The 27478-nt window shown below is 32.0% G+C and overlaps 2 protein-coding genes and 1 long non-coding RNA gene across 7 annotated transcripts; 2 read left to right on the top strand and 1 right to left on the bottom strand.

Moving 5' to 3' along the window:
- Window positions 1–9770: 9770 nt before the first annotated feature.
- LOC107463250 (uncharacterized) lies at window positions 9771–15789 on the top strand. Of its 3 annotated transcripts, none has more exons than XM_016082014.3 (4): window positions 9771–10133; window positions 12307–13378; window positions 14074–14342; window positions 14790–15789. In XM_016082014.3, the coding sequence occupies exons 2-4, from the start codon at window positions 12354–12356 to the stop codon at window positions 15566–15568; spliced, it is 2073 nt and encodes a 690-aa protein (XP_015937500.1). In that variant the 5' UTR covers window positions 9771–10133; window positions 12307–12353; the 3' UTR covers window positions 15569–15789. The 3 variants fall into 3 exon arrangements, with proteins under 3 accessions (XP_015937500.1, XP_015937498.1, XP_015937499.1); XM_016082012.3 differs by having other exon boundaries at window positions 14074–14348; XM_016082013.3 differs by lacking the exon at window positions 9771–10133 and adding an exon at window positions 11923–12121 and having other exon boundaries at window positions 14074–14348.
- Window positions 15790–18461: 2672 nt separating this feature from the next.
- On the top strand, window positions 18462–21221 carry LOC127741183 (uncharacterized). Of its 3 annotated transcripts, none has more exons than XR_008002182.1 (6): window positions 18462–18777; window positions 19010–19158; window positions 19423–19498; window positions 19967–20034; window positions 20330–20389; window positions 20479–21221. It is a non-coding gene; the product is annotated as an uncharacterized LOC127741183 (long non-coding RNA). The 3 variants fall into 3 exon arrangements; XR_008002183.1 differs by having other exon boundaries at window positions 19010–19213; XR_008002181.1 differs by having other exon boundaries at window positions 19010–19292.
- An 863-nt stretch (window positions 21222–22084) lies between these two features.
- LOC107463346 (probable terpene synthase 2) lies at window positions 22085–26563 on the bottom strand. The gene is made up of 7 exons (XM_016082132.3): window positions 26404–26563; window positions 26035–26320; window positions 25577–25949; window positions 24727–24945; window positions 23703–23841; window positions 22582–22830; window positions 22085–22477 (listed from the first exon to the last, which is right to left on the bottom strand). The coding sequence occupies exons 1-7, from the start codon at window positions 26539–26541 to the stop codon at window positions 22181–22183; spliced, it is 1701 nt and encodes a 566-aa protein (XP_015937618.1). The 5' UTR covers window positions 26542–26563; the 3' UTR covers window positions 22085–22180.
- Window positions 26564–27478: the final 915 nt, after the last annotated feature.

The raw sequence follows: 27478 nt of genomic DNA, 5'->3' as shown, positions 1-27478 counted from the left end.
TACTTCATAAGAATTTTTAAAGAATTTAAAGGTATATTTTTTATGACTGAAGTTTTATTTTGTTATATGTAATTTATACCGAGTTTATTTAGTTGAAAATTTATTGAATTTAAATATTAAAAATGATATATTAATATTTTATAATTTTATTTTATATTTACTTTGGTTAGAAATCACACTTTACACTTTCAATTTTTTTAACAATTGAGAGGATCCATTCCCGAATAAAACATAATATATTAAGACACAAAATTTAGTAGGGATGTTCATGGATCATATTCGATTCGCATATCCGCGGTGTTTATCCAAATCTAATCCAAAAATTACAGATATGGATCTGATCCGCAAGGCTGTCGGGTCGGGTTCGCACATAATCGAATCAGATTGCGGACTTTGTGTAGGTATCCGCATATCCGCGTATCCGCAAAAATAAAGAAATAAATAAGTAAATATTTTTTTATATTTTATTTTAACTAATAATTATCATATATGTTTATTATTTTAATTTATTATTTAAAAAGAGTATGTTTAATATTATTTTAAGAGTAAACATATTTAAAAGTATAGAAAAAATGAATTTTATTGATATTTTTTAATAAAAATAAGCTTTTAAAGATATTTTTTGTATTTTGCGGATATATCCGACATCCAATCCGATCTGATCCGATGATTTTAGTGCAGACCAGATCGAAATTTTGGCCATATTCGATCCGCGTTCACCCCTAAAATTTAGTGTTCTTATATTTTATTTTGTGATAAATTAGAACAAATTATAAAAATTTAATTTATTTTTTTATATAAAAATTTAGAAAAAAATATAACCATGAAAACTATAATGAAAGAAAATGTAAAAAATAAATCGTGTCTCCTATTAATGTCTTTGTGTATTTTTTGTCAAAAAAGACACAATATATACTAATTTATACTAATTTAATATCTCTAGACACATTATTTCTATCTATCTATTTTATCTGTCAAACATGATTTATTTTTCTATGTTTCTATTTGGTGTCTATAAATAAATACAACCTTTCTCCTACACTATCTTTAAACATGTTAAATGTGTGTAGTGTATAAATATTGCTAAAAAATTATCAGTCTTTATAATTTTATTAAATTATTAATTAAATTTTATATCTTTTATTTTTAAATATGATATTACCATTGAAACACGAACACAAACATGTGATGCTTACATACATATTCACCAATCTCTGCACCTCTTCAAATGCTTCAATTGCTTCTCACCCATATATTCAGAATCCATTTTAGCCACCAAATCCGACATCATTACGTTCTATGAAACTACACGTTTATTGCAAGTTTTCTTGAACACCTCATAAGCCTTATCTAAACTACCACATCTAAAATACATACATAAATATGAAAGAGTTATATATAGTTCTAATTTTAAATGTTAAATATTTTTAATCTATATTGTAATTACAAATTTGAATATGGTTCTAATTTTAAAATGACATTAATTAATCAATTTTTGCAACAATATTGTATTAGCTGGAATTAATTGATCTATTATTTTTATTTGAAATAATATTATAAATTATTTAGGCCACACACTCAGAAACCATGAACATATCTATATTAACTTTTCTCACTTTTTTTTTTGTTTTAGTAAGGTAATCAATCATTAAAAAAATCAAACTTTTAAAATAAAATAATCAAATATATTTACAGCAAAATATCAAAATTTACAAGAATACAAATATCAATCACCACTATATTTTATACTTTAATTCATATTTTGATTATATTACTTACAAAGTTTAATTATATTATTTGTAAAGTTGGATTTTACCTGTAAATTTAGTTTAATTATATATCTAAAATTAAATTTATGCTGATGGAAAAATACGAATTAACATACACTGTTAAAAAAAATAAGCCACTACCTCACTGATTCTTAAAAAGTGTAGATTAATTGTATTTCCTAGTGTAATTTATAAGATAATTAATTTTTTAGTTATATCTAAATTTAAATTATATTGACAAAATTATCCTAACTCTAATTAGTGTTAAAATATGAATAATTGGTATCTAATTAAAAAGTTACACAAAATAACATCATATACTAATATATTAATAGAAATCAAATCCTAGGAAAAAGGACAATCATATGATCTTATGCATAATTATAGAAATAATTATTTTATATTATTGGAAATGTATGTATATATATTTAATAATAATTATATAATTACTTTTACATGACAACAACAATAAAATTTTTTATTTTTATATAAAAAATATGATGAGTTATATTTATGTTTAATACAAAAATTAAATATTCATAAGTAAATGTAAATGGGAGTCATAAGTCATAACATTTGGGTTAGTCCAATTTAAGCCATAGTGGTAAGAATTGGACTGGATCGACTGGTTCGATTAGAAAATCAATGAATCGGACTTTTGATCGGTCTGGTTGATGAATATGATCGAACAATGAACAAAATTGTTGAGAATCAGTTTGAACCGGCCGATTTTGATAAAAATTGGAGAATCGATAGTTTTTGTTCAACCGGCCAGTTTGAAAGTTTTTTTTAAATTCATTTTCCAAAACTGTTTTCCCAACCCTAATCCCTAACCAGTAACCACAACGGCTAACCCTCCACCTCACCTCCTTACCTCGCGACGTCACCTCACTTTGTCACTCACCGTGCCACTGCCGTCCGCTGCCCTCACTTTAGAAGACCTCATTGTGACACCCATTCTGAAGTCTCAAGGAACAGAACAGAACCGTGTCTCTGCTTCGTCTCACCTTTGTCCCTGTCTCTCATATTTGTCGTTGCCGCGCCGTTACCGTCGTCTTTGTCCTCTGCTTTGTCAAACAGGTTAGTTGAATATGTTATTCTCTTCTGTTCTGCTCTGTTCTTCTAATGCTTGTTGAATATGTTTGTTGAAAATTTAAAATTATGAAGCTATTATGAATAATGTTGTTATGTTGTTCTGTTCTGTTATGAAAACTTAGAATTTCTGGGATGAATAGGTGAAATTTCTGTTGTTGAAAGAGCTACTTGTTGAAATAGGTGATGTTGAAGTAATTGTTTAGTATGAAACTATGAATCTGCTTGTTTTGTGAATTTAAGGTTGCTGTCTTGCTGAATAGGGAATAGGAAATAGAAAATTTAAGGTTGTTGTTGTTTTATACTATTGCTACTCCATATTGTTTTAGAATAGCTTTCACGAATACACCGTCAGAAACACCATATTCGCAAGAACAAGGATCAACTCCTGATGCATCAATTAGAATCCAAAAAAACAATAATAGAGCAAAAATTGATTCTGCATGGGGTCATTGTAAACAAGTTGTGGAATTTGAAAAAACTATTATGTTATGCATATATTGTGTCTAATTAAGATACTACTGTAGTAGTACTAACTAATTTCATGTCTATCTTTGTATTAATTATCTTTAGACTTTGAAACTTGGTTATTTTTAAAATGTTGGTGAAGAACTGAAGATATGTATCTTAAATTTTTTAAGTTTATGACTATTTTTAGTATTTTATATTTTTTATTTACGTAAATTCGATTTTATTAGTTCAACAAATAATTTATCGATTGAACTAATAAACTAGTAATATGATCGGTTTGATCACCAATTCAGTTATTACAACTATGAATTTAACCCAACAATTGATAAAATAACATTAATCTTAGCACACTAAAACACTGGTCAATTTAACATGACCCGAATACTTTTTGGATTAATTGGTTCATCTCATAAAATTTGTGGTTCATAAATAACTTTTGATGACGTTGGAGGGAACTAATTGTGGACCATGTGCTACTTTGTGGTTCTCTCCGCTTAGAGTCAAGGTGCTTTGAACGATAAAAACAAATCTCATAAAATTTGTAAATTGAGTGGTTTAAACTACTTCTTTTCACGCACATGTTTGGATTATTCACTCACGTTTTTTCTACTACTTAAATATTTAAGAGTTAAGACACTACTGCCCTTTAATTTTGAGTACCACGTGTTGTATTTATAAGGAGTTTTTTATACCACGAAAGATTCTATCATTTACTATGATGTATTCATGCATAGACAGTGATAACACGATAATACAGACACATAAATTTTAAAATCTTACATGATACAAAAATATGTATATATATCAAATATAAAGTATCTTTTAGATAAATTATAATAATATTTTGATATTTTATTGATATTAAAATATAAATTAAAATTTTTAATTATTTTTAATATTTTATTTTAATTTTATAAAATATTTAAAATATTTTTTGTTTTAATAAATAAGAATATATACTATATCTAAATTTATTTTAAAAATATATGTTAAGAATAAGACTGGACACGTTGATAAGTGATAGTATTTAGGTGTGTCCAGACGTGTTCGGAAAAAATTTTTTTATTTTTTATTAAAACACAGTTGGACACAACAGACACGCGTATTGGACAAATATTAGTAAGTGTCGTGTTCGAAATGTGTCCAACACACGGACACGACAACTTAATAAAATATCTGTGCTTCATATATCATTTATTCTTTGTTTGGCGGTAGAAAAAAAATGAAAAGAAAAGCAAAGAAAAAGAGATTAGAGAGACGAGAAAATAAGAAGAAAAATATATCGCAGAGACAACAAGAATATTATTGTAGAGTCAATCGAAAATACTTTAATAATGTATTGATCCTTCTCATTTGATTTTACAATAGTCGTCATTATTATTTCTGAAAATATATACCAACAAAAAATATTAAAAAATATATTAAAATTTATTTTTTTAGTTTTGTTTAATACATTCTACAATAATTAAATGTTAAATAAGATAAATTTTAATTGATTATTTTGTCTCTTTTGTATTACTGTATTATTTCTATGTGGAAGATGGTGATTTTTTTGTGAATATCATATATAATATCAATTTTCTTCTATTGAGTCTAAACAAAAATGAAATAGTCACTTTGCAACTATTTTTTTTTATTTTTCGCTTACAGAAAAGAACAGGAGAATTGCGTATAATATAAGATTAAAGAGATTATTTCAACAATTTATGTTAAATTCTTACACAATAATGATCTGAAAGGATCAAAATTCTCTAGATATATATAAACAACCAAAGTTGCAAGTTGATAAATGTAAATTTCTACTTAAGAACCTTTTAACGACGAAAAGAGTAATGTTTTCAATAATTTTACTAGTTAGTAGACCCAAGTACATGATGAACAATTATAACGATACATTTGTCATATGCAAATATGTAAATTATTATGACTATTTTATCATTATGAGCTACAATTCTAAATGAGATGCGATAAGGAAAAAAAGTTACTCTCCTATTGGTTTAAAGGCCTGCCTTTATTTATTGTGTAGAGCTTTTAACATTAGGTTTGATGGTTTATTTGAGGATCTAAATGAGGAGAAAACATTCGAAAAGATATATGTTCAACTTGCAAACAAGATCAGAGGTAGAAAGAACTAATTCTGGTGGAGGCTTCATATAAACTTCTTCTAACAAATTGCCATGTAAAAAGGCAATATTAACATCAAGCTGGTGTACATGCTAATTTCTGACTGCAGCAGTAATGGATAAAACAATTCGAAGAGTGCTCATTTTAATCATTGGACTATAGATCTCAAAATAATCAACTCCAACAGTTTGGGTGAATCCTTACATGACCAACCGGGCTTTATACCTCTTAATACTCCCATATGGGTTTATCTTGAGCTTAAAAACTCATTTGCATCCAACTAATTTCTTCCCGTTAAGTAGTTTAGTTAATGTCCAGGTCTGATTTTTCTTCAAGGCTTTCAATTCAATCTTAATTGCCTCTTGCCAACATGGATCACTAATGGCCTCAACATAGCATTTTGACTCTTTTGGGTGAGTTAGGTACAAGGGTATTGATAGAATGTTGAGTATGTAAATAGTGCAATAAAAACTGACTCACAAAACAATATAGTGACTCTTAAAAAAATCATGTAAAATATTAGGATAAAACGAAAAACAATAATGAGGTTTAGATAATACAGTCATGCAGTGAAAATCATCTAAATATGCTGGTCTTTTTTCTAGTTTGAGTTGAGTGCCTAGTTTGTAAATGTGGTGAAAGTGGTCAAGATGTGAAGATTTGTGTTCCTTGATGCTCTATATTAATAAGGCATAGTTCACTATTGTTTTTGAGGCCGTGATGATGTATCAATGTCATGCTGGTATGCTGTGGTATTTTTCTAAGTGAGACGTGTTTTGAGTGATGCATGGAACTATGAGAAAGGGATTTTCAAAGCATAGAAAAGGATTAGAAGGATTAGTTAAAGATCTTGTCACAGATTTTTTATTGGCTATAATTTCAGAATATACTGCAAAGGGGAATTCAGTTTCATAAAAATGAGTATTCCTTGATAAGAAAATATTTTTGGAAGTTAAATCATAGAGTAAATACCCCTTTATACCATTTTTGTGATATGAGAGAACACATTTTTTGGCCCTTTTGTCCAATTTTGTTCTATGTGCATGCAAAGTTGAAGCGTATACTAAACAACCGAACACGTTTAAGTATGAGATACCTAAAATTTTGTCTTTCAAAATCAGATGTGGTGATGAATTTTTCAACAAAGAACTTAGAATTCTATTAATAAGATGCACTGCATGAGTAGCTGCAAATTTTCAGAATCTTTTGGACATAGATGAGTGAAACAGCAGGGTCTTGTTACTACAAAAAAATGTTGATATTTCTTCTCAACTATATCGTTTTGCCGAAGTGTTTCTACACAGGTTATTTGATGGACAATGCCTTTTAATGCATAGAAATTGTGTAACGTGAATTATGGACCATTATTAGTCCTTACTTTCTTTAGAGCAATGTTAGGGCCAGCAATTTTTGTGATTGTTAGCCATCAACTAGCCATTAATTATGATTTGATGGTGTGAGATTGATGTGAGATTTCAGCCAATGGTTCACTTTTCTCTGCTAGTTAAATGCTGGCCAAAATTCAACAAAACTGCTGGCCCCCTAGACTTTTCCCTTTCTTTATTCTGATATTAAACTGAGTATCTGTCAAGTTTCATAAAGAACAGCCAGATGAATCTACTTTTATTCTCAATTATAGTTAAAAAATACCTATGACTAGAAATTGAGTTAAAAAATAGATTATATGATTAGATTTTGATATATTATAAAAGTGTTATTTTTATTTAAAATGTGACTAAATAAATAAATCACGCGTTCAAACAAATCATTTTTATAAAAAGATATTTTTGATATCTTTATTTTAGTAGGTACTTTTTTTATCAAATTTTTTCAATGATTGTAGAAGAATAAGGTTACCTGAACCTTTGTTATGTAGTTTTTTGGGTCTATGACCCCATTTATGATTAGAAAACAAAAATAAAAAACACGAATGCATGAATAAAAAAATGTAAGAGAAATTGTTTCAATCTTGTTGATCCAAAAATAAATAAATAAATAAATAAAGATAACATCTAGGCATGACAATTTATTCTGAAGAACAGATATCCACATGCATAATTATTAGAATCAAATCAGTAATCGAACCGATTAGACTATTAAATTATTAAGTCATTTGTTTAACTAGTAGATCATCAATTGACTCGGTCATTATTAAATAATTATATAAAATTTTATTTTATTTTTTTAGTTTCATAATAAATATCTTTTCTTTAGTTTTATTTTGTATTAAATTAATTATTATTTTTAAATTTTAATAACCCATCAATTGATTTATATTTATTATACTCTTCAAATATTTATAAATTTATATTTATTACACTCTTTAAGTATTTATAGAAAAAAAATAACAATCATAGAAATAGAACATATATTAATTAATAAAATATTTTTTCTTTGAATTTGTAAATATAATTTAATTTTATTTACATAATATATTTAACAAAAAAATCATGTATAGAAATAATATTTTTGCAATTTAACCGAGTTAATTTAAATCGATTTTGAACCAAATTTTATCGAATTTGACTAGATTAATTGTTTGACCGGTTTAAATAATGACCCAACTTAAATTGATGATTGGATGACCGAATTTTTAGTTTGACCGATCAGGTCGGACCGAGTTTGATAACTATGTCGCGGAAATTACCTATTGGGAAACAAATTTAGAGGCTTTTCACTACTCGTGGGAACGGAAACCATCCATAATCACCGTATAGTAAACACGCATATTAATTAGAGTATCTCCAATATTAAATACACACACATATTAATTAGAGTATCTCCAATATTAGTTTTAATTTCATTTTATTTTGGATCCTATAAGAATATTTATGGGATCATATTTCATAAATATGGGTAAATATCCTTTTCGGCCCCTAACATAGCGTACCATAAACATCTTTAAACCTCAACTAGGCCCCTATCCATCAAGAAAAATAGACAAATCAACCCCTACTACTGGTCGACAAACGGTTGCAAGGATGACGTGTCAGGTTAAAGCTAATGTGTCAACTCCAAATAGTTATAGAAACTAAAAACTCCCTCCTCGAAAAAAAAAAAAAACTCCTTCTTCTCTTCTCTTCTTCTTCCCCCCTATCTTGTTCCTCTTCTTCTCTTTTTTCTTTGGCCAGTCACAATCATCTCCATCACCATCATCATCGAGCTTTACCTTCACCACCATCACTTGGGCACCACCATCATCGAACCAACCTCTCTTTTCTTTTTCCTCTTCCTTTCCTTTTCCTATGACGTGCCCAGTTTCTTCCCCAGCCCCATATTGTTGTTGCTTTCGCCGATTCGAGGATGAGCCTTCACTGTTGCTTCCGTCTCTCTACACTGTAACAGTCTCTGTCGCGCGTGCTTTTGCCGTCATTCTTTTACTCTCCATTCCCCTGCGCCATAGCTAGCTTGCATTTGTTTTGTCTTTATCTACTGTGGTTGTCGTTTTGACTCCAAAGAACTAATACCGCTGGAGTTGCCGATGCCATTGCTACTACCACTGTCCCTGCATCTTGCTTCCCTTGTCTATGTCGCAATCTCTGAGTTGTCAAATCGCTACTGTCGCCATCTTATCACTGCTGCTGTTGGTCGCTGAAGCTGCATCAGAGAAATCACTAGCCACCATTACCCAACCTCACAATCTCTGCCAACTAATTACTTTGAAGTAGTAGATCTTTAGTGTAATTAAGTATTATTTTCTCAAACCTTAAGTTATGCAATTATGATGAAATTGACGAACTTAATCGTGTTTGTTATGTTAATTATTCATGGTATGATTATCATAATCATAAGTAAATGTGATTGGGATTTATATTAATCACAAGGATATGGTGAGCTTGACTATGTTTTAGGTTAGAATTTTGAAAAAAAATGGAAGAAGATGATGAGAAGGAAGAAAAAAAAGGTTAGAAAAGGGTTTTTAGCCTCTACAATTATTTAGAGTTGACACGTGGTACTATTACTTGACCCATCACATCAATCTTTTGTCATCCAATAACAAAAATCGATCTATCTATTTTTCTTAATTGATGGGTCTAATTGAAATTTAAGTACGATTAAAATGTATATCTTCCTTCAAATAAAAAATAAAAAAATATTTATTCCATAAATAATAATTTAAAACTAAAAATAAAATTTATTCTTCGATTTAGTTAAAAATTTATATTATATCATTTTAAATTATTTTATCTACATAATTATATAAATAATAAAATTTTATTAGTTTTTCATCAAAATAATACCATATTTATAAGATGATACCAATTTTATTACTTAAATTAACTCCAATCAAGATTTTCTTAAAAGAATTAAAAGTGACGCTGATTGTAAATTCTTAGTTTCACCTAAACCCTAAATCCCCAAACTGTCGTCACTTCCTCTCATTCAGACCCTATTCAGTTCACAGATTCTCTCCCCCTCTCCTCTCACCGCCGTCCGCCACCCTCCTCCCCTCACCGCCGCGCTCCCCCTTCTCACTGCTTCCTCCTCTCACTCTGAAGGTCACCGCAGCACCGTCGTCGCACGCCTGAGAGACATGCCCGAGGAGAACGTCGTCGTCATGCGCCTGACCCAGCCAAGGAGAACGCCGTCGTCGTGCGCCTGACCCAGCCGAGGAGGAAGTCGTCGTCGCGTCAGAGGCAGAACCGTCGCCGTTCCTCCCTATTCGTTGCTCTGCCGGTAAGAAATCCTCCTCTGCTACTTCAGTTTCAATTATTTTTTCATGAGTAAACTTTTATGATTGAGTTTCTGACTTATGAGTTAAGGGCTTCAGTTCTTAGGTAATTTTCTTTTTTGAGTCAATTTTATGATTTTATTTTGTTGATTGTTGATGGTGCTTTGTTAATTTTGTTGATTGTTGATGTAAATGTAATTGAATGGAATATGGATTCTGAGTTTTATTGCTGATTGTTGATGTAAATGTAATTGTGTGGTACCTTGTTAATTTTATTGTTGATGTAAGTTTGTGTTCAATCGATGCTGATTGGTGATTAGAAATGATTAGAAGTGGTTAGCTATTGAGGATTATCTTCTTCTTTTTTTCGATTTTTTTTTATTTTTAAAAAATCCGCGGAGACCTAGCTCCCGGGCGGATACGGGGTCCCATACTCCCATTACCGTCGCTACCCTGATCAGTGATACCCGACAAACCCTAAATCACCTTCTCATTCACCATTCAACCATCCACAGCGCCTCCAACCTCCATTATCCACTCTCATCACCCAGCACTCATCACTCATCACTCATCACTCATCACTTTTGTATTCTCCCACACTCAAGTCTCATACAACGTCCATCATTCAAAACGCCTCAAGCTCCTGTTCCTCCGTCTGCGATTAACTGTGTCTGGAGCTCCGCCGTCCGCGTTTCACTGCGCCTCAATCTCCTCCGTCTCGTGAGTTCTGCCACCGTCGAGTCTCTCCGTCTCGAACATTGCTGCCTTCGTCTGCCCAGTGTCGCAGCCGACCTGCCATCCTCTTCTCTGAGCTCTGTGGTTTTGCCGTCATCTTCTCTAGCCCTCCCCTTTGTGGTACCATTTTCTGCTTCTGTATTCTATGTTTTTCTTTGTCCCTGTAAGCTTTGATAATAGTTCTTCAGAGAGTGCTGAAATATACATGGAAGACAAAAAAGAAAGTAAAAAGAAAAACAGAAGTTAGTTTTTTGTAGAGAAGGAGTCCTTGCTATTTTCCCTTCTCTTTCCTTCTTCCTTGAACATTGCAGTTATTAAGACAATATAATAACACTATTAGAATTTAAAAATCTGGTTTAAGGAAATATTTTCGACCCTAATGGAAGGGGAAAAGGAAAATCGTGGATGCAATGTAAAAAAAGTAACTATTTGGATTTAAGGAGTACTTACCACTGATCTAGGAGTTGAAGCATGAATTAGTCCCCTGATTTTTTACAAAACTAAAGTCAGCATGTTAATTTTGTTATTGTAAAAAGTACATATGCATACATGATTTATTTCAATAAATAAAAAATCTAAACACTAACCTTTATATCACGAAGAACTATCTCCATTGTTATGTTTGAACCTTACTTTTATTTAACCTTGACAGGAACGGCTGAACAACTCCTTCTTTCGTGGAAAAAAAGAGTTCCTTCTTTTCTAAATTTGATTTTGGAAGGGAGCTATTTCCGCTGCCTATAATGTTAATTTGTAAGCACTGATGTAGGGTAAATATAAGATTATACTCAAACACATTTGAAAATCCCTGCATACCTATTTGCAAAAATTCAAATAGACTAATAGCTTACATCTAATGGCCGTTCACTAACATATACACATGATAGACCAGTGAGCTTATGCCACAGTAAATGTTCAAACATACATGGCATGAATAATGCTGCACACATCCAGTTTTGTGACACTTGGATAGCCTCCCCTTTCAGACTTTCCAAGAATTCTATATTAATGAGCGGCTGCACAGCTTAATTCATAACCGGATGTGCGCAACCATCACTAGAGCCATCTCCACTGCCACCTCTATCATCATCATGGCTATCTTCTACCCTCTCTCTCTCCCTCTCTCTCTCTCTCTCTCTCTCTCTCTCTCTCTCTCTCTCTCTCTCGCTCGCTCGCTCGCTTGTCACCTCTGAAGATTTGCCATTGGTCAGACGGCGCTGCTGGTTCACCATTCTTTGTCGGTGGTCATTCATCACAGGTAGGTTTTCTCCATTTCTATGGATCAGTGTCTGTGCCTAATTGATTATGAGAATTGTTTGATTAAAAGTTTCCCAGTCCTGTAGTTCATTGAGTATTTTTGTTATGAATGTGATTTTTAACTTGATATGATATACTGGAATTATAACAGAAATGATTTTTTTTTTTATTTTTTACTATGTGTAGGTCATAAAGAGCTATTGAGGTGTATTGTATAGAAATAGGGAAGTCCGATGGAACGACAGGGTCATGATTATGCATCTGCTTCTGCTATGGCTTATGCTCAGCAACAGCAACAAGCTGCTAATATGCGGCAGCAACAACAGCAGCAGCAGTTTGGATTTCATCCCCAACATCAACAATTTCCCCCCTTTCTTCCCCCAGGTCCTGGTCCAGCACACCCCTCTTTGCAAAAGTTCCCTTATCATCATGCCATGCCTCAGCAGCAGCTGCAGCTTCCACAGTTACACCCACATGCCCCTCCCCCTCCTCATCTTATGCAACAGCAACACCAAGCACCACCACCTGCATTCCCATCTCCTTTCGCTCCTCTTGTTCCTTCACCTTATTATGATTCTGCTCCGCCTCCAGTCGCACCCCCTTCTGATCCCGAGCTCCACAAGCGAATTGACAAACTTGTTGAGTATGCTGTGAAAAATGGTCCTGACTTTGAAGCCATGATATGTGAAAAGCAGCGTGATAATCCTTCTTATAGCTTCCTCTTTGGTGGGGAGGGCCATGGTTATTACCGTTATAAGCTCTGGTTATCGACACGTCCCCCTGGTGGTCCTTTTAACCCGCCTTTTCCCTCGTCTTCCATGTCCATGATCCATCCTCCTCCAAATCCAATGATGAATCCATCCCCACCAAATGCTCCCCCGATGAATGCTGCAGGAATTGGTTCTTCACCTTCTATGTTAGGTCCACCTTCTTTCCTGCATTTCTATGATCAGCAGCACCACCATCAACATCCTCAGCCTTTTGGGGTTCATGGCCGACCTGAGTATGATCAGTCATCCAAGCCTTTCAAAGAACTTTCTGGGCCACTTCCATCTGATGTTGCAGTGGAGCTCACTAATGTTCTTAACAATCTAAATGGTACAAAAGAATCTATTAAAGGTGCGAAACTTTGGTTCATGCAGAGATCTCCATTTGCACCAGCTCTAGCAGAGGCTCTTAGAGAGAGGGTCTTCGCATTGGACGATGTTGAGAGGCAGCTACATATAATATACCTTGCAAATGACATTCTTTTTGACAGGTAGCATATATTATCAATTGATTAAATAGCATTAGAACTTTGCTTCTAATCAGCAGAAATTGTGAATCACAATTTCACTGTGTTCCTTCATCTATCCATTGCTTTACCAACTATCAAAATGACCTTGGTTATTAGTGTATTTCTAGTTCTATTTTTTTTGTGCTGTTTTTGCTGATGGGTGGATTAGTTCCCTGATGGGAAATGGCATAAAATTTATGTTCACTAGGAGTTAAAAAGTTTTGATCAATCCCCACTGCACAAGTGCACATGGGGAACTACTTGTTTATCCTCAACTTAGTTGTTTTACTTTTCTCTTAAGTCTGCTACTTGCATCTTAAACTATCGGAATGTGGTCTGCTTATTATATTATGAATAGGCAAACACCACCATCAAAGCCCTGTACAAAGGCAAGCATATTTGGTATGCTTTTTATGTTTTGTTTTGTTTTGTTGTTTCTACTTTTTAGTTCAGAGGCTTGTGAATCACATCTAGCTGTTTCTCACATCTTAGACAAAATTTTTATGAATTAAATTTCATTGTACTTCCTTGCAAGTTTTTGGCTCAACAAGGTCTTCTCATCTTGCTTATTGGCTTAATCCCATTGCAGTTTTACTTTAGATAATCTGCCTGACATGTATGCTAATGTGGTGGTTCTGGTTTTCATCATCTTTGATCCTTGCATCATTCGTTTACAGCTTGAATCGGAGGACAAGCAGTCGTGATCTTGACAATGAAGCCCTTGCATTTAAGCCTGTTTTAGGCTCCATGCTTGCTAGAATTTATCACAATCCACAAAGCAATGAAGAATATAGGAAAAGGTTGCAGCAAATGGTGGAGTTTTGGGCTTCTAAAGAGGTATTCGATCAAGAGACTATATCGTTACTGAAGAATGAGATGATTGGTGGGCCACATGCCAATTCTTTTCCTGGGGCTTCCAAGGATTTATCTGCTTCAGCAAATTCAGGTACTGGTAAGCTTCTCTTCTTTATCTAGAATTCTGTAAATGCCTTTACAGTGTAGTTGGATAATGTTCATGATATAATAGAATTATTGGGGACCCCTTCGATGGGGAACTAAAGCCACAAAATGCTTCTCCCTTGCTCTTAGAAAATTTGTTTCTTTAATTGCTATTGCTGTGGAAGTGGTTTGCAGTTTGCTCGAGTTGGAACTTCTTTTTTTTCTGTGGGTATTTTTTTGATGTTCTAAGTTATCTTTTTTTTTTTTTCCTCCCTTATACATAATACATTGTTGCTCACATATACACTAGTGATTGCATATGATTGCACCACGTTTTTCCACCAAAGATTCTTTAGATAACTTTGTTATAGCTTTTAATCTTATCAAGAAAAAAATGATTTCTTGAGGTATAGATTAATTGGATTAAGAAATTATTGTTCCCTCCCAATTTCAGGAATATTGCAGACCCCAATCCAGCTGTGGCATGCTGATAGGCTGGGCTCTGGTTCAAGTATTGCAGAACAAGATCGCGTTGATAAACATGCAGTTCCAGGGCAAACCTTACCATCATCTATGGCAGCTCAACAATTTCTTCCAAATTCTGCTCCACCAAGTGCTTTTCCAGGGTCTATGGCTATACCTTCTTCGGTTCAATCAGCCAATCAACCTCCTGGTGGACATTTATTGCAGGCTCCGTCATCCAGCACCAGTGATCAATTGCCACCATATCCGTTGTTCCCTCCTGGCCTCATTCCTGGAATGGTTAGAAAGATGCAGATTGGTAGCGGAGTTCCATATTCTCCTTTGAGCCCTTTGGACATCCCAACAATGATACCACCATCAACTGTGCCACCGTCAGAAATTCTTCAAAGGGTGTCGAAATTCTTTAAGGAAATTGGAGAAGCTAATCCTTCTGAGGGTCCTATGAATTCTGATTCAAGAGATGAAGATGATGAATACGAGAGAGAATATGAGAGAGAGCCTGCTGTAAGGAAGGGAGGCGCTTGCATTCCTCCACCACCAAATTTGCAGCAGGTGGATCCAGAGACTGGGACTTATGCCGATGGGAGCGTAGATCGGAAACCAGGATCAGTAAGCTCGGCTAGGTTGGGACTCGGGGCAACAGCAAACCCCAATGAAGTGAGTCAGTATGATGATGTATATACATCCTACAGGAAGCAGAGAAGTACCACTTACCATTCATCAATGAGTGCTAGAGCAGCTACTAGATGAATTCAACTAATTGTATCATCACAAGTTTTTCAATTGCTGGGTATCATTAGACTAGGTCTGTTGAGTGATCTGTTAAAATTTTTTTCTGTGCCAGTGACTTAATTTTCTCTATCATTTGTATTTCCATATGAATTTCATGTGTCCAACGAAACCCGCTAACCTTCAAAGCCAATGAAATAGTGGTATAAAAATACCAATGACAATCCCATGCTAGAACTGTATTTCCAAGTTTCAATTCGGTAATTATAAATTCAACATCAGAACTTAGCCGGAAAAAGAATGGGTTGTTCTAAGTACGTTTGTGGCTATGTGGTGTATTAGTTTGATCGAAAGTTTAGGAAATTACCATTTCTTAATATTTCATTAAAATTTAAATATTGGATTAGTGTCATAAAATTATTCAAAATTTTTGATAAAATTATCCAACGAATCACTTATATTGGATGGTCTGGGTAGTTTTGTCCAATTATTTTAATTTTTGATGAGTATAGAATTAGTTTATATATTTTATCGTTAGTGTTCAATTTTGATGGTTAAAAAATATATGTTCAGTTCAAAATTGATTTTATTTTCCGAAGTATTGATAAGCAATTTAAATTGTTATTGACTTTAAGCCATTTACCCTACTATTTTCTTATTTTTTTTTTTTAAAAGAGAAGCTCAGCACAACAAGTGGAGCATAGATGATAATAACGTAGGAACCAAACTAGAACACACATGTAAAATAACTTAGATATCCCTTCTGTCATCTCCGGCATTGCCATCAACAACAGAAAGGGTCTGCTCCTAACCACTCCTTGTAGTTCCGGAAGGACATGTTGATAATCTCCTCAACTCCTCTTCCTTTGTTTTGAAAAATTCTCCGGTTTCGTTTCAATCATATGTTCCAAATGATGGTACAAAAACACAACATCCATCTCTTGCACTCCTCTTTTCTATTTGAGATCTCAGTCCATCTTTGGAAATGCTCTTTTATCGCACCCGGACAAGTCTATTGCACACCAACATATGATAACCAAGCACACCATACCTGCCAAGAGAAGCTACAACCAAGAAACAAGTGATGACAACATTCAATACCATTATTACATAAAACACATAAATTATATTCTTGATGAATGACCCGAAACCGACTCAGTCTCTCTTTCGTGTTGACCTTGCCAATTAGGACAAACCAGACAAACAACTCTATTCTAGGTGGGACAAGACCTTTCCAAATAATCCTAGTGAAGCTGTAGTTTGATATTCCCTCCGGGACCGTTTCCACCTGCAACACCTGCACAAATGAGTTAGTAGAGAAAATTTCTTGTTTATCATATTTCCAGACAACTCTATCATCTCTTCCAAATTCAATGTTCACCAGCCTCAAAGTGTGGTGAAGCTGGTTAACTAGATCTAACTCCCATTGGAATAATTCTCTCCTCCACTGAAAATTCCATATCCACACTAACCCATCCTAAAACCCACAATCCCCTATCACCGATCCTATTTGGTTTGAAACTGAGAAGAGCCTTGGAAAACGATCTTTCAAAGAACCTCCATGAATCTAGACATCCTCCCAAAACCGAGTTTGTCTCCTGTCACCTACCTCCATGGACAGCTCAATAATTGCCTTCTGCTTGATTTTCTGATTCTTGAACTGTATCTGACAAATGTTCTTCCACGGACCCCCTCGAATAGGTAATTCCTGTGAGAACAGGAGCTCATTTGGATTAGGTTGTTACAAGAACAGACCACCTTTTTTCACAACGGATACTCCTCTTTAGAGAACTGCCACAACGGACACTCCTGCTATTTTCTTATTATTTGGTAGTGTTATTTAGTTTATACTTTATAGACATAGTTTTTCATTGCTTTTTTCTTCCGTGGACAGTCTTAATGCTGTATTGTTTGTGAGAACACGATAAGATAAGACACTGAGTATAAAATATAAAAGATAGAGATATAGAATTTAGTGTTTTTGTATTTTATTTGGTGATAAAGTACAACAAATTAAAAAAATTTAATTAATTCTCATTTTTTTCATTCAAAAATTTTGAGAAGAAAAATATAATAATAAAAAATATAATTATGAAAAATTAATAAGAACAATGAAAGAAAAAATAAAAAATAAGTTGTGTCTTTTGTTAGTGTCTTTATATTTTTTCTGTTAGGATAAATACAAAATACACTAATTCAGTATCTCTGGATATAATATTTCTATTTATATCTTATCTATTAAATACGATTTTGTGTTTTTGTGTTTTTAATTCAGTGTTCTATTTCTGTAAACAAACACGTCTAAAATCTTTTGAAAATATATTGGAAATATACCATTTGAAAAAACTCTATAATTTCATTTGGCCATAATTTATGGTTATACTAATTATTTGTTGGATTTAGTTAATATATAATTTTAGGACAAAAGTTAAGATTACTATTAGTAGAAAATTTTAAATGTTTTATTTTAATAGATAAACAATAATTGTATTGAAAATCAAACTTTGTATAACTTTTTATAATAATTTTTTTATCAGTAATTTTAACATAGCTAAACCTTTATTTGTAAACCAAAATAAACTATAATTAAAATTCCAATTATATGTAAAACTAACTGCAAACTTAAATGTAAGAGTAAAGGACATTTTCGTCTCTGACCTTTTATTTTCACAGACATTTTCGTCCTCAAGGAATGGAAAATACATTCAAGTCTCTAACCCCTGAAAAACGTAGACATTTATATCTTTCCGTTGAATTCAGCCGTTTGCACTGAACGGAAAAGGATGAGCTGGCAGAAGTGGCACTGAGGTGGCCGTAACGGAGGACAGGTGGCATAGAGCATTTAGTAACAGGACGTATAAGTCCCTGGAGACAAAAACGACGCCGTTTTTGTAATCTCCCCCAATTTCTCTGCCTTTTCTTCTTCCTTCGTCCTTCTTCCCTTCCATTCTTCTTTTTCGGCCCCTGCCTCCATCACCGCTGCACAGCGGCACCTCCGTCAGCCACCATCAACGCTGGCGAAGCTACTAGAAGCCTAAGCAACTAGAAGCTTCCACCACCATAGCCACTTTCACCTTCTCATGTCCCTATCGTCTTTTTGTTCCTTTGTACCCATTTGGCACCACCGTGCTCCCAACCACCGGAGCTTGGGCCTCTTTGACGTCACGCAGCGTATGAGGTTGCCGCCGCCTCTCAAATGCTCCGCCGCAGAACCGGACCAGGAAACCAAGGTTCCCGCCACTTGCCTTCTCTTGAATGTGTTGCAACTATTTGGTGCTTGCAATTGAACTGTTCTATGATTTGATTCTGTTAGGATTTTGGCTTGATGTGTGTGTTTGCCATATTGTTGTTTTATGTGTGATTCTTTTTGGTCTCTGGATTTTGTGGTGTGAAGGGTATTATTTGCAGGCAATGTGTTTGAAAAAATGTGTGAGTGACATTTTTATGTTTTGTGTTTGATAGGTGTTCCTCTTCCTTTGGTTGGGATGTTGGCGTATGGCTTGGTTGCGGCGCTTAGTCTGCAATTGGCCACAAATAAGATGTTGCCTTTTGGGATTGGCAGGTCCAGCTCCCAGCTCATGATGTTCCATTCTTTTTGAGTGCTTTCTCAGGTTTGCAGCAGCATTGATTAGTCAGAAATTTGACTGCTGGTGGCCTAACAAACATGTGAATTTCTATGAAACGATATTGAACTCTCTCTTGTTGAGTAGCTCATGTCCTTTATCTTTGTACAAGGGTTGAAGAAGTTCGTATAATTTTAGGCTTTTAGTTGTTGTGCGTTGGAATAACGCTATTCTTTTAACTGTTTTTACATTTCCAGCTCTTTTGTTCCTCTTAATCTAAACGTTGTCTAATCCGTTTATGATGATGTATAGGAATACATACATTTATTCTGAACCATTATGGGCAATGGTCCAGCACCATTTTCTGATATTGGCAAAAGGGTAAAAGGTAAACCTGAACTTAACTTCATTCCACGATATATACACACATTCTTTAAGATTATTGTCCGAAGTTATTCTTTATATATAGTTGAATATATTCATGATTATCTGCTAGTTCATGATATGTTATCCCATCTTATTTCTTGTGTTGTAATTATAGTGCTTGACTACAGCGCATGAAGATTTATAGTGATATGGGATTATATTAAAATCAAATGTTTCTTGTACTCTTTTTTAGTATGGAAATGCCTTGTACTCTTTCTGAGTACTTTAAATATTGAAACCCATCATGATATCTTAACTCAAATATCATAATAAGTCTAGTATACATAAAGCCTACAATGCTACATGTTTGGAGACTTTATAAGTATCTGTGGCTTGAAATCCTTTAGATGGTTGGCTTCTTATCAAGCCATGTCTAAATTTGTTATAATATACTTGGCATTAAGTTGTGAACGTTGCAATTCTTATGTAGATCTTTTGTACAAGGATTAAAACTTTGATCAGAAGTTTAGCTTGTCAATTGCTAGCACCACTGGATTGGTAATGTTTATCCTTATTTCTGCTATTACTTTTTTTTTGTTTAATTAGGTTAATTTTTAGATTTTCTTTTTAATTGATGCTTACTAGATACAAAATCTCATAGCTTCAATATGACATAATTTTAATATCACAACCACAATTGTGTAAACACTACATAATTTCAAATAATATATAAATTCATGACTGTTTATTTGATTTTTTATTTTAATTTTATTGGATTATGAAACATTTATTATTGTTATTAATTCGTTAAAAGATACTCATGATATTCTATTCTTTTTGAGTGCTTTCTCAGGTTTGCAGCAGCATTGATTAGTCAGAAATTTGACTGCTGGGTTATGAACACAAATTCCATGTACTGAAAGAGCCTCTATATCAATTCCCCCAAATTACTTTTACGATATTGTTAGTGTTTTGTAATATTCTGCAATTTTTATAATTTAGGTGTGAAGCATTTGACACCTACCCAAGAACCTATGATAATGTCTATGTGTTGGATTTCAAGACATAGGCAATGGGATGGCAAGATACATCTGAGGGGCCTCATGCTAGTTATAGAGTATTGGTGTGTGACAAGCACCTGCTACATGCTTGAAACAAAATGGGAGGGTCAGCTTAGCAGAGAGAGATGAGAGAAAGTGAGAAGAGAGAGAGACTAATGGGAGTAAGGGAGTGAGAAAGGGAAGAAGACGCGAAAAGAGAGGAAGGATGAAGTCGTCGGCGTTGATGGTGGCTGACGGAGGCGCGGCTGTGTGGCGGTGATGGAGCCAGGGGCTGAGGAAGAAGAATGGAAGGGAAAAGGGACGAAGGAAGAAGAAAAGGACAGATGAGGGAGGAGACAAAACGGCGTCGTTTTCGTCTCCAGGGACTTATACGTCCTGTTACGAAATGCTCCATGCCACCTGTCCTCCGTTACGGCCACCTCAGCGCCACCTCTGCCAGCTCATCATTTTCCGTTCAGTGCAAACGGCTGAATTCAACGGAAGGACATAAATGTCCACGTTTTTCAGGGGTCAGGGACTTGAATGTATTTTCCATTCCTTGAGGACGAAAATGTCCGTGAAAAAAAAGGTCAGGGACGAAAATGTCCTTTACTCTAAATGTAATGATTATTTCAATAAAAAATGTTCTTGTTAGTCATGTAAATTATATATTATTTTATGACAAATTTGTAAAATAATATTTCAATCACCACTAAAAAGTCCCATTTTTTTTGTCTTACATATGAAAATTATAAATTAATTACAATAAGATAAAGATAATTCTGAGAATATTTTTGACAAAAATTGTGTGTCATATTTTTGTCTAAAGAAAAAAAAAACTTTTTTTTAGCTTATTTTTCTTATATTTTATTTAGTTTAAGTGATGATGTGAGACATATTGTGTGGAGGCTTTTATTATTGTCAATAATTTACAGGATTGCTCTGGGTTTATTGATCTTTTAGTGTTAAAAATTTGAGATATCATGTCTTGGAAATAGCGTGCTGATCTTCAGTTGATCTTAAAGAGATGTAAATACAGTAGCAGACATCATGGTAAAGACCGCAACGAGGATCATTTCTCTCCAAGTGAAGTTTTTGTTGTCTTAGAAGAAGTTTGAGAGTAGTATTCAATAATACTATCTTTCTTAAGCAGTTTCTTATTTATTTTTTTTGTTATTGGTTATTTTCTTTTAAGTCACGAAAAAAATTGAGAGTTCAAACTAAAAAGAAGTCAAATATTAAAAAGAAGTCAAAATTCTAGCAAATACTACAAAGCCTTCACTTGATTCGATTTATGAGTTGCGCCAATATATTTTATTAGATATTACTTTTGCTTAGGCATATACAAGGTTTAGTGTATTTTCTTCATTTTGAGAAGGAAAGGTTAAATAATATATACAAGATTTTAGGATTTGTTTGAATGAGTTATTAAAAAAAATTCAAAAGTTTTTAAGGTAAAAATAATTTTATATTTAGATATCTTATGTAAAAATATTTTTTTATTTAACAATTATATTTAAGTACAATATTAATATAAAAATATTTTTTATTTTTTTAATACTTTTACTTTAAATGTTGAAATTTTGTCAAATACACTAAAGAATTTTTTTTTTCTCATTTCTAACAATTTAATGGTCCAAACAAACAATTAAGATGCTTCTTTCTCATATTATTGGCACTGGATCAAGAAGCAAAGCTTCAATGCACTCCTTCATTTTTCCTTCAACATGAGTGTAGCAATCTTCATCTTTGTACATCACATCCATAAATCGTGACATGTTGAGAATATTCATTAGAAACGGCCTTGGAACTTCTGTTGGCTTCAAGCATTCCTCATTTATATCCTTCCAAGCATCTGTAACTCTCTTTTGCAATTCTTGAATGGCTTTTTCTTTAGATACACCATAATCTCTCATATAGCATTCTATTATTGAGGCAACATGTTCTCTTTTCTGTTCAAACTGTTCAATGAGATTTAGCTTTTAAAATAACTTTCACATAACTAAATAATAAAAAAAATTCAATTATAATATCAACATAGAGAGCTTTTGCACATGCGCTATACCTCATTAGAGACAATGTCATCCATGATCCTGCACATAGTTGCAGAAGCTCTAACAATTTTGGGTTTATTTGTCACCCATTTAAAGATGTCTTTTGTGGCCATATCTCCTATGCCAACATAAGAAATTGCTATGAGCAACGGATAACCAGATGATATTGCTGATGTTTGGATGTACTCTGCCATTGTTGGTATATACTTGTTATTCAACCATTTGACTTCAGTCATGTAGGCCTGGATGGTCTTTTGAAGCTACCATTCAACATTTATATAACAAAATCAGTGTTTGGAGAATTATGATGACATGAATTCAATGTTTCATTCTCAGGTAGCTTTTATTTTGAGGTATTGGGAGGGAAACTGAGAGACTAAAACTCAGTATGATGTTAGTTAGTTCAGAGATTGGTACTAAAATTTCATAATCTGTCTCCAATATTTCAGTATTTTAATACCTCAGCGGACTGAAATTTTTGGAGGCAGAGACTGAAAATTTAATAATATTTTATACCTAAAATACTCTCATTTCAATTAATTAATTCCAACTTTATTTTTTGTGTAAATTAAATTAGAGTTTCATTCTTATTTTAGTCTCTGTCTCTCACTTCATACAAAATACAATACTAAAAGTTAATTCAGTTTTGGTTTCTTAGTCTCTATCTTTTAGTCTGAGATACTAAAACTAAATTAAACATCTGTATTATATTTAGTATAAAGTATATAAAATCAAATTATGTCTAATTAATATCCTATTTAATTCAAGATAAATATGAATAAAATAAAAATATTTATTAAAATATCTTTAATTATTAAAAAATATTGTTAAAATTTTAGTTTTCATTCTCAGAAATTTTATTTCTTTGTGTCTCTATTTTATACCGAGTCATGATTTTCCAATTCCAACTCCAATCTCTAGAAATAAATACTACTTTAGTGTCAAAAGGATTATTAACTGATTTTGGCTTTAACAAATCTAAAACTAATAAACTTCTTCGCTCATGTAGCATCTATCTTATAAATTTAAAATGGTTACTTGTTAAATTTCAAGTTAGATATCTCCGAATTGAATAAGTTTAATAATGACAGAATAAAGAATATATTATCGAAAATTCAAATGACAATCTTACTTCTTTGATGACATATTTAATGCAATATGCTCTTCCTTGCTTTTCAAGCTCTCGTTCTGCTTCTTCATAAATCTTGAAGAGAGACTCATATATTAATTTCATGTATTCTGGAAGATCATTTATGCAACTAATATCCCACCTGTAATAACCGTGTAACCACATATAAAATTTTGGTAATTCCGAATTAAATTTCAAATTTAAAACTAAAAAACGCTACTAAAATTAGCGAGCTTATTCGTAAATCTTTTGAGCACAAGGAATAGGAGCTGTGAATACCGAGACTATGTGAAAACGTTATTTTTAATAAATTGTATTAAACTCTATTATATAAGTGTTGAGTTTTAAAAAAAAACACTAAAAAGGCATGATATTTTCATTAAGAATGTTGGATACTAAGAAATAAACGTTTTAGATTGTTTTTAAATTTAACTCTTTGAATAAAAAAAATTAAGAAAAATATAGGAGAGATGCACAAATTGTTGGAAGGTGAAAACTCAGGCGTAGTTGACTTCAGGTGAAGATGATAATCGAGAGTTGTTAGATGATTTAACTTATTTGACTAAATTTTCATCTAACGACTCTCAACTATCAACTTTACGTAAAGTCGACTACACCTGAGTTTTCACCATGTTAGAATTGAACTGAAATTGATGTTGTAGGCTCAATAGATTCTTTTGAAGAATTTTAAAATTAATGAGAAAAAATATAAAATTGATTCAAATTGGTAATAAAATAATGAAATCAATTAATTAAATTGATTTTGTTAATAAAGGAAAGATAAAAATAAAAAAAAATATGAGAAAAAAATTTGAGTATCTAATAAAAATAGAAAAGTTAATTGTATAATTATATATTTTTATTAAATTTTCAATTTTTTATATATAAAATATGTATAAAAAAGAAGTACTGTGACAGAAATGGTGAGTACTATGACAAAAATATGAGGGAAAAATTGAGAATTTAATAAAAATATATAATTAATAAATTCTCATTTTTTATATAAAAAATTATACTTATTCCGAACCTTTCAATTGCCTGGGTGAAAAGTTCCAGTTCATCCATGGTTCCATACAAATCATATGTATCATCAACAATTGACATAAAAGCGATCAGTTTTGTCATTATTTTCCTAATTTGAGAATATTGGGGCTCAAAATAAACTGCCAAAATCCAGTTACAACATTCCACAATTCTGTCTCGAGTAAATGGCAGTTTTGCAGCAACATCAAGCTCTTTCCACCACCTAAATGAAACCACAAAAACACAATAACAAAATTTAAAGTTTAAATTTATTTTATTTAATATTATGTATTGTAAGGTGCATTAAATAAAGTTTAAAATAATAAATTTTGACGATTTTTTGTTAATATTTTTTTACTATTAAATATTTTTTATTTAATTATTAGCAAAAGAAATGCACATCCAAAATTTATAAATTACAAATTCAAAATTCAAAATCTATTTATCTAAATTCCATATTTTTTAAATCTATTTATCTAAAATTCAAAAGCATCGTATGCTTAATAATTAGGTAAATGCTAATTTATTGCTCCTAATGACAATAATGCCAAAGGAGGCAATTCACCAGCCATGAGGTCCCCTCCTTGCCGTATTTAAAGGTTGAAGAATAATAAAACAAACTATTGGAAAAAAATATTTTTATTAAATATATATGTTTTTGTTTGGATTTATTTCAAGAACTTTTGTCTCTATAATAACTTTTTTGTCTTCCTTTCTTTTGGTTATTTTCATTAATTTGATGCTATAATAACTAATACAATATATTAGCAATTAACTTATAACAAATATTTAACAAAAATAAAGTAAAACTCAATATATATCAAAACTAAACGCTTTAAACTTAAAGAGCTTACTCGCAAATGTTGCCAACTTCTTTTCGATGCAAGGTTTGTAGGAAATTAAAATCTAATTTTGCGAGAGTGAGGAGAGTTGGATTATGGGTTGGATCTTGTTCATATATTGAAATAAAACGGCGTGCCTCCAATCTCGGCAAACCTCGGTGTAAAGATTGCTTTAAACTATAATTCACTTGTGCTGCAAGAGAAGCCTTCAATTGGGTTGCAATGGATTCAAGTTGAGTGGAAGTGAATACATAAGCTTCATCTAATATGTCTTCTCCATGAATTCTGAGATGACATGCTTCATACAATTCTAGCAATCCCTCCACATCCTTCACAAGTTTTTCACTAAACTTTCCATTCTCATCCTTGTATTTGTTGAACACATCTAGATATTGTACGAAAATTAAACTAAGGTTATTTTAAGCCAAAATATAAAAGTAACCTAAAAAGAATAGGAATAAGGTATATACTTGGTGAAACGTGATATCCTTGTTGCCTTAATAACCTAAAAAGCAAAGCAAGTAAGCGAAGGTTATCTTCAACAATTATTATTTCTCCATTTTTGGTATAATTCTTGTGAATTTGTTGCAGCACTTCTTCAATCTCGCTTTCAAAGTGATAATGAATCCCCAAACGACAGATTAAATCAATCAAGTTAACTACTTCTGCAATGGGCTTTGAGGCATCAACAAGCATTTTGACAACTTGTTTCTTCAGTTTTTCAATTTGTGCCTTTGTTTCATCATCATCAAATTCCTGCATTACATCCATATAAAAGATATATCAGTTGATCATTATTGCATTTGCATGCATGATGAACAATATAGAGAGATATATACCATGGACTGTGAAGCATATTGAAGGAAATAATCCTTCCAAATACTAGGATGATAATTTGCAGTGTTTCGATGATCATGCATGTTGAATTTTGCATCAGGGTTGAAACAATCAAGTACCGAAGTGTTAGTACTAGACATCCTTGATTTCTTGATGAATAATATTGGATTCTATGTTATAACTTATATCATGACTACCCTTAATTTATAGGAAAAGTCTATGGTATGGATACAAAAAAGATATATACATGTGTGAATTAGCAGTTTTTGGTTGTGAGAATAAGACAAAAGAGGATATTAACAATAAGATACAAATTAAAGGACTAAAATATAAAATTTAATATTTTTGTATATTTGTTTGATAATAATAAACTAAATAAATTGTGAAAGTTTAATTTATTTTTTTATATAAAAAATTTAAGAAAAAAATATAATAACAAAAAAATATAATTATAAAAATTTGATAAAAAATAAAATAATTTTTTTTGTTAATATTTTTATATTTTTTGTTTATAATTTTATCAAATTATTAATTAAATATTATATTTTTATTTTAATTAAATTTTTATATTATTTTTTATTTTATAATTAAATTTCTATTAATGAACGTTTAAAGGAATTTTAAAATATAATTTTTTGAAAAACTACCAAAAGTATTTTTGAAGTGAGGATGGGGTGGTTTGAAAATTTTATAAAAAAATAAATAAATAATTAGAGTTTGAATATTTTTATTGTACGAAACTCATCTTTTATAGGTACATCATTAATTTATTTAATTTATAAGTACTTTTGTCCGTGTTCGTAAATTTTATGATTATTTTGATAATTTTTTCTTTGATAGAATTTAGAACATTAACACAAACATTATTGGGGCATTAACACAAACATGTGATGCTTACATATTCACCAATCTCTGCATCTCTTCAAATGCTTCAATTGCTTCAATCCCATATCCACCACATCTAAAATACATAAATATGAAAGAGTTATATATATGTTTTGTTCGTTCTTTTTAATATAATATGTTTTGTTCTTTTTAATCTATATTGTTTTTTTTGGTTTTCCACGGTAACCCCTA

Source organism: Arachis duranensis, chromosome 8 (genome assembly GCF_000817695.3).
Source record: "Arachis duranensis cultivar V14167 chromosome 8, aradu.V14167.gnm2.J7QH, whole genome shotgun sequence".
In the NCBI taxonomy this organism is placed as follows: Eukaryota; Viridiplantae; Streptophyta; class Magnoliopsida; order Fabales; family Fabaceae; genus Arachis; species Arachis duranensis.
The sequence above is the reverse complement of the archived record's forward strand: the minus strand, read 5'-3'. Positions and strand labels throughout refer to the sequence as shown.

What these genes read in the sequence shown, in the direction of transcription:
- LOC107463250 (XM_016082012.3), top strand. Translation starts at nt 12,354, where the DNA reads ATGGAACGACAGGGTCATGATTATGCATCTGCTTCTGCTATGGCTTAT. An exon ending in AATGACATTCTTTTTGACAG is followed by an intron (nt 13,379 to 14,073) that starts GTAGCATATATT and finishes ATTCGTTTACAG; the next exon opens with CTTGAATCGGAGGACAAGCA. An exon ending in TTCAGCAAATTCAGGTACTG is followed by an intron (nt 14,349 to 14,789) that starts GTAAGCTTCTCT and finishes TCCCAATTTCAG; the next exon opens with GAATATTGCAGACCCCAATC.
- LOC107463346 (XM_016082132.3), bottom strand. Translation starts at nt 26,541, where the DNA reads ATGTCTAGTACTAACACTTCGGTACTTGATTGTTTCAACCCTGATGCA. An exon ending in TTCACCCAGGCAATTGAAAG is followed by an intron (nt 23,842 to 24,726) that starts GTTCGGAATAAG and finishes CGGTTATTACAG; the next exon opens with GTGGGATATTAGTTGCATAA. An exon ending in ATGACATTGTCTCTAATGAG is followed by an intron (nt 22,478 to 22,581) that starts GTATAGCGCATG and finishes CTCATTGAACAG; the next exon opens with TTTGAACAGAAAAGAGAACA.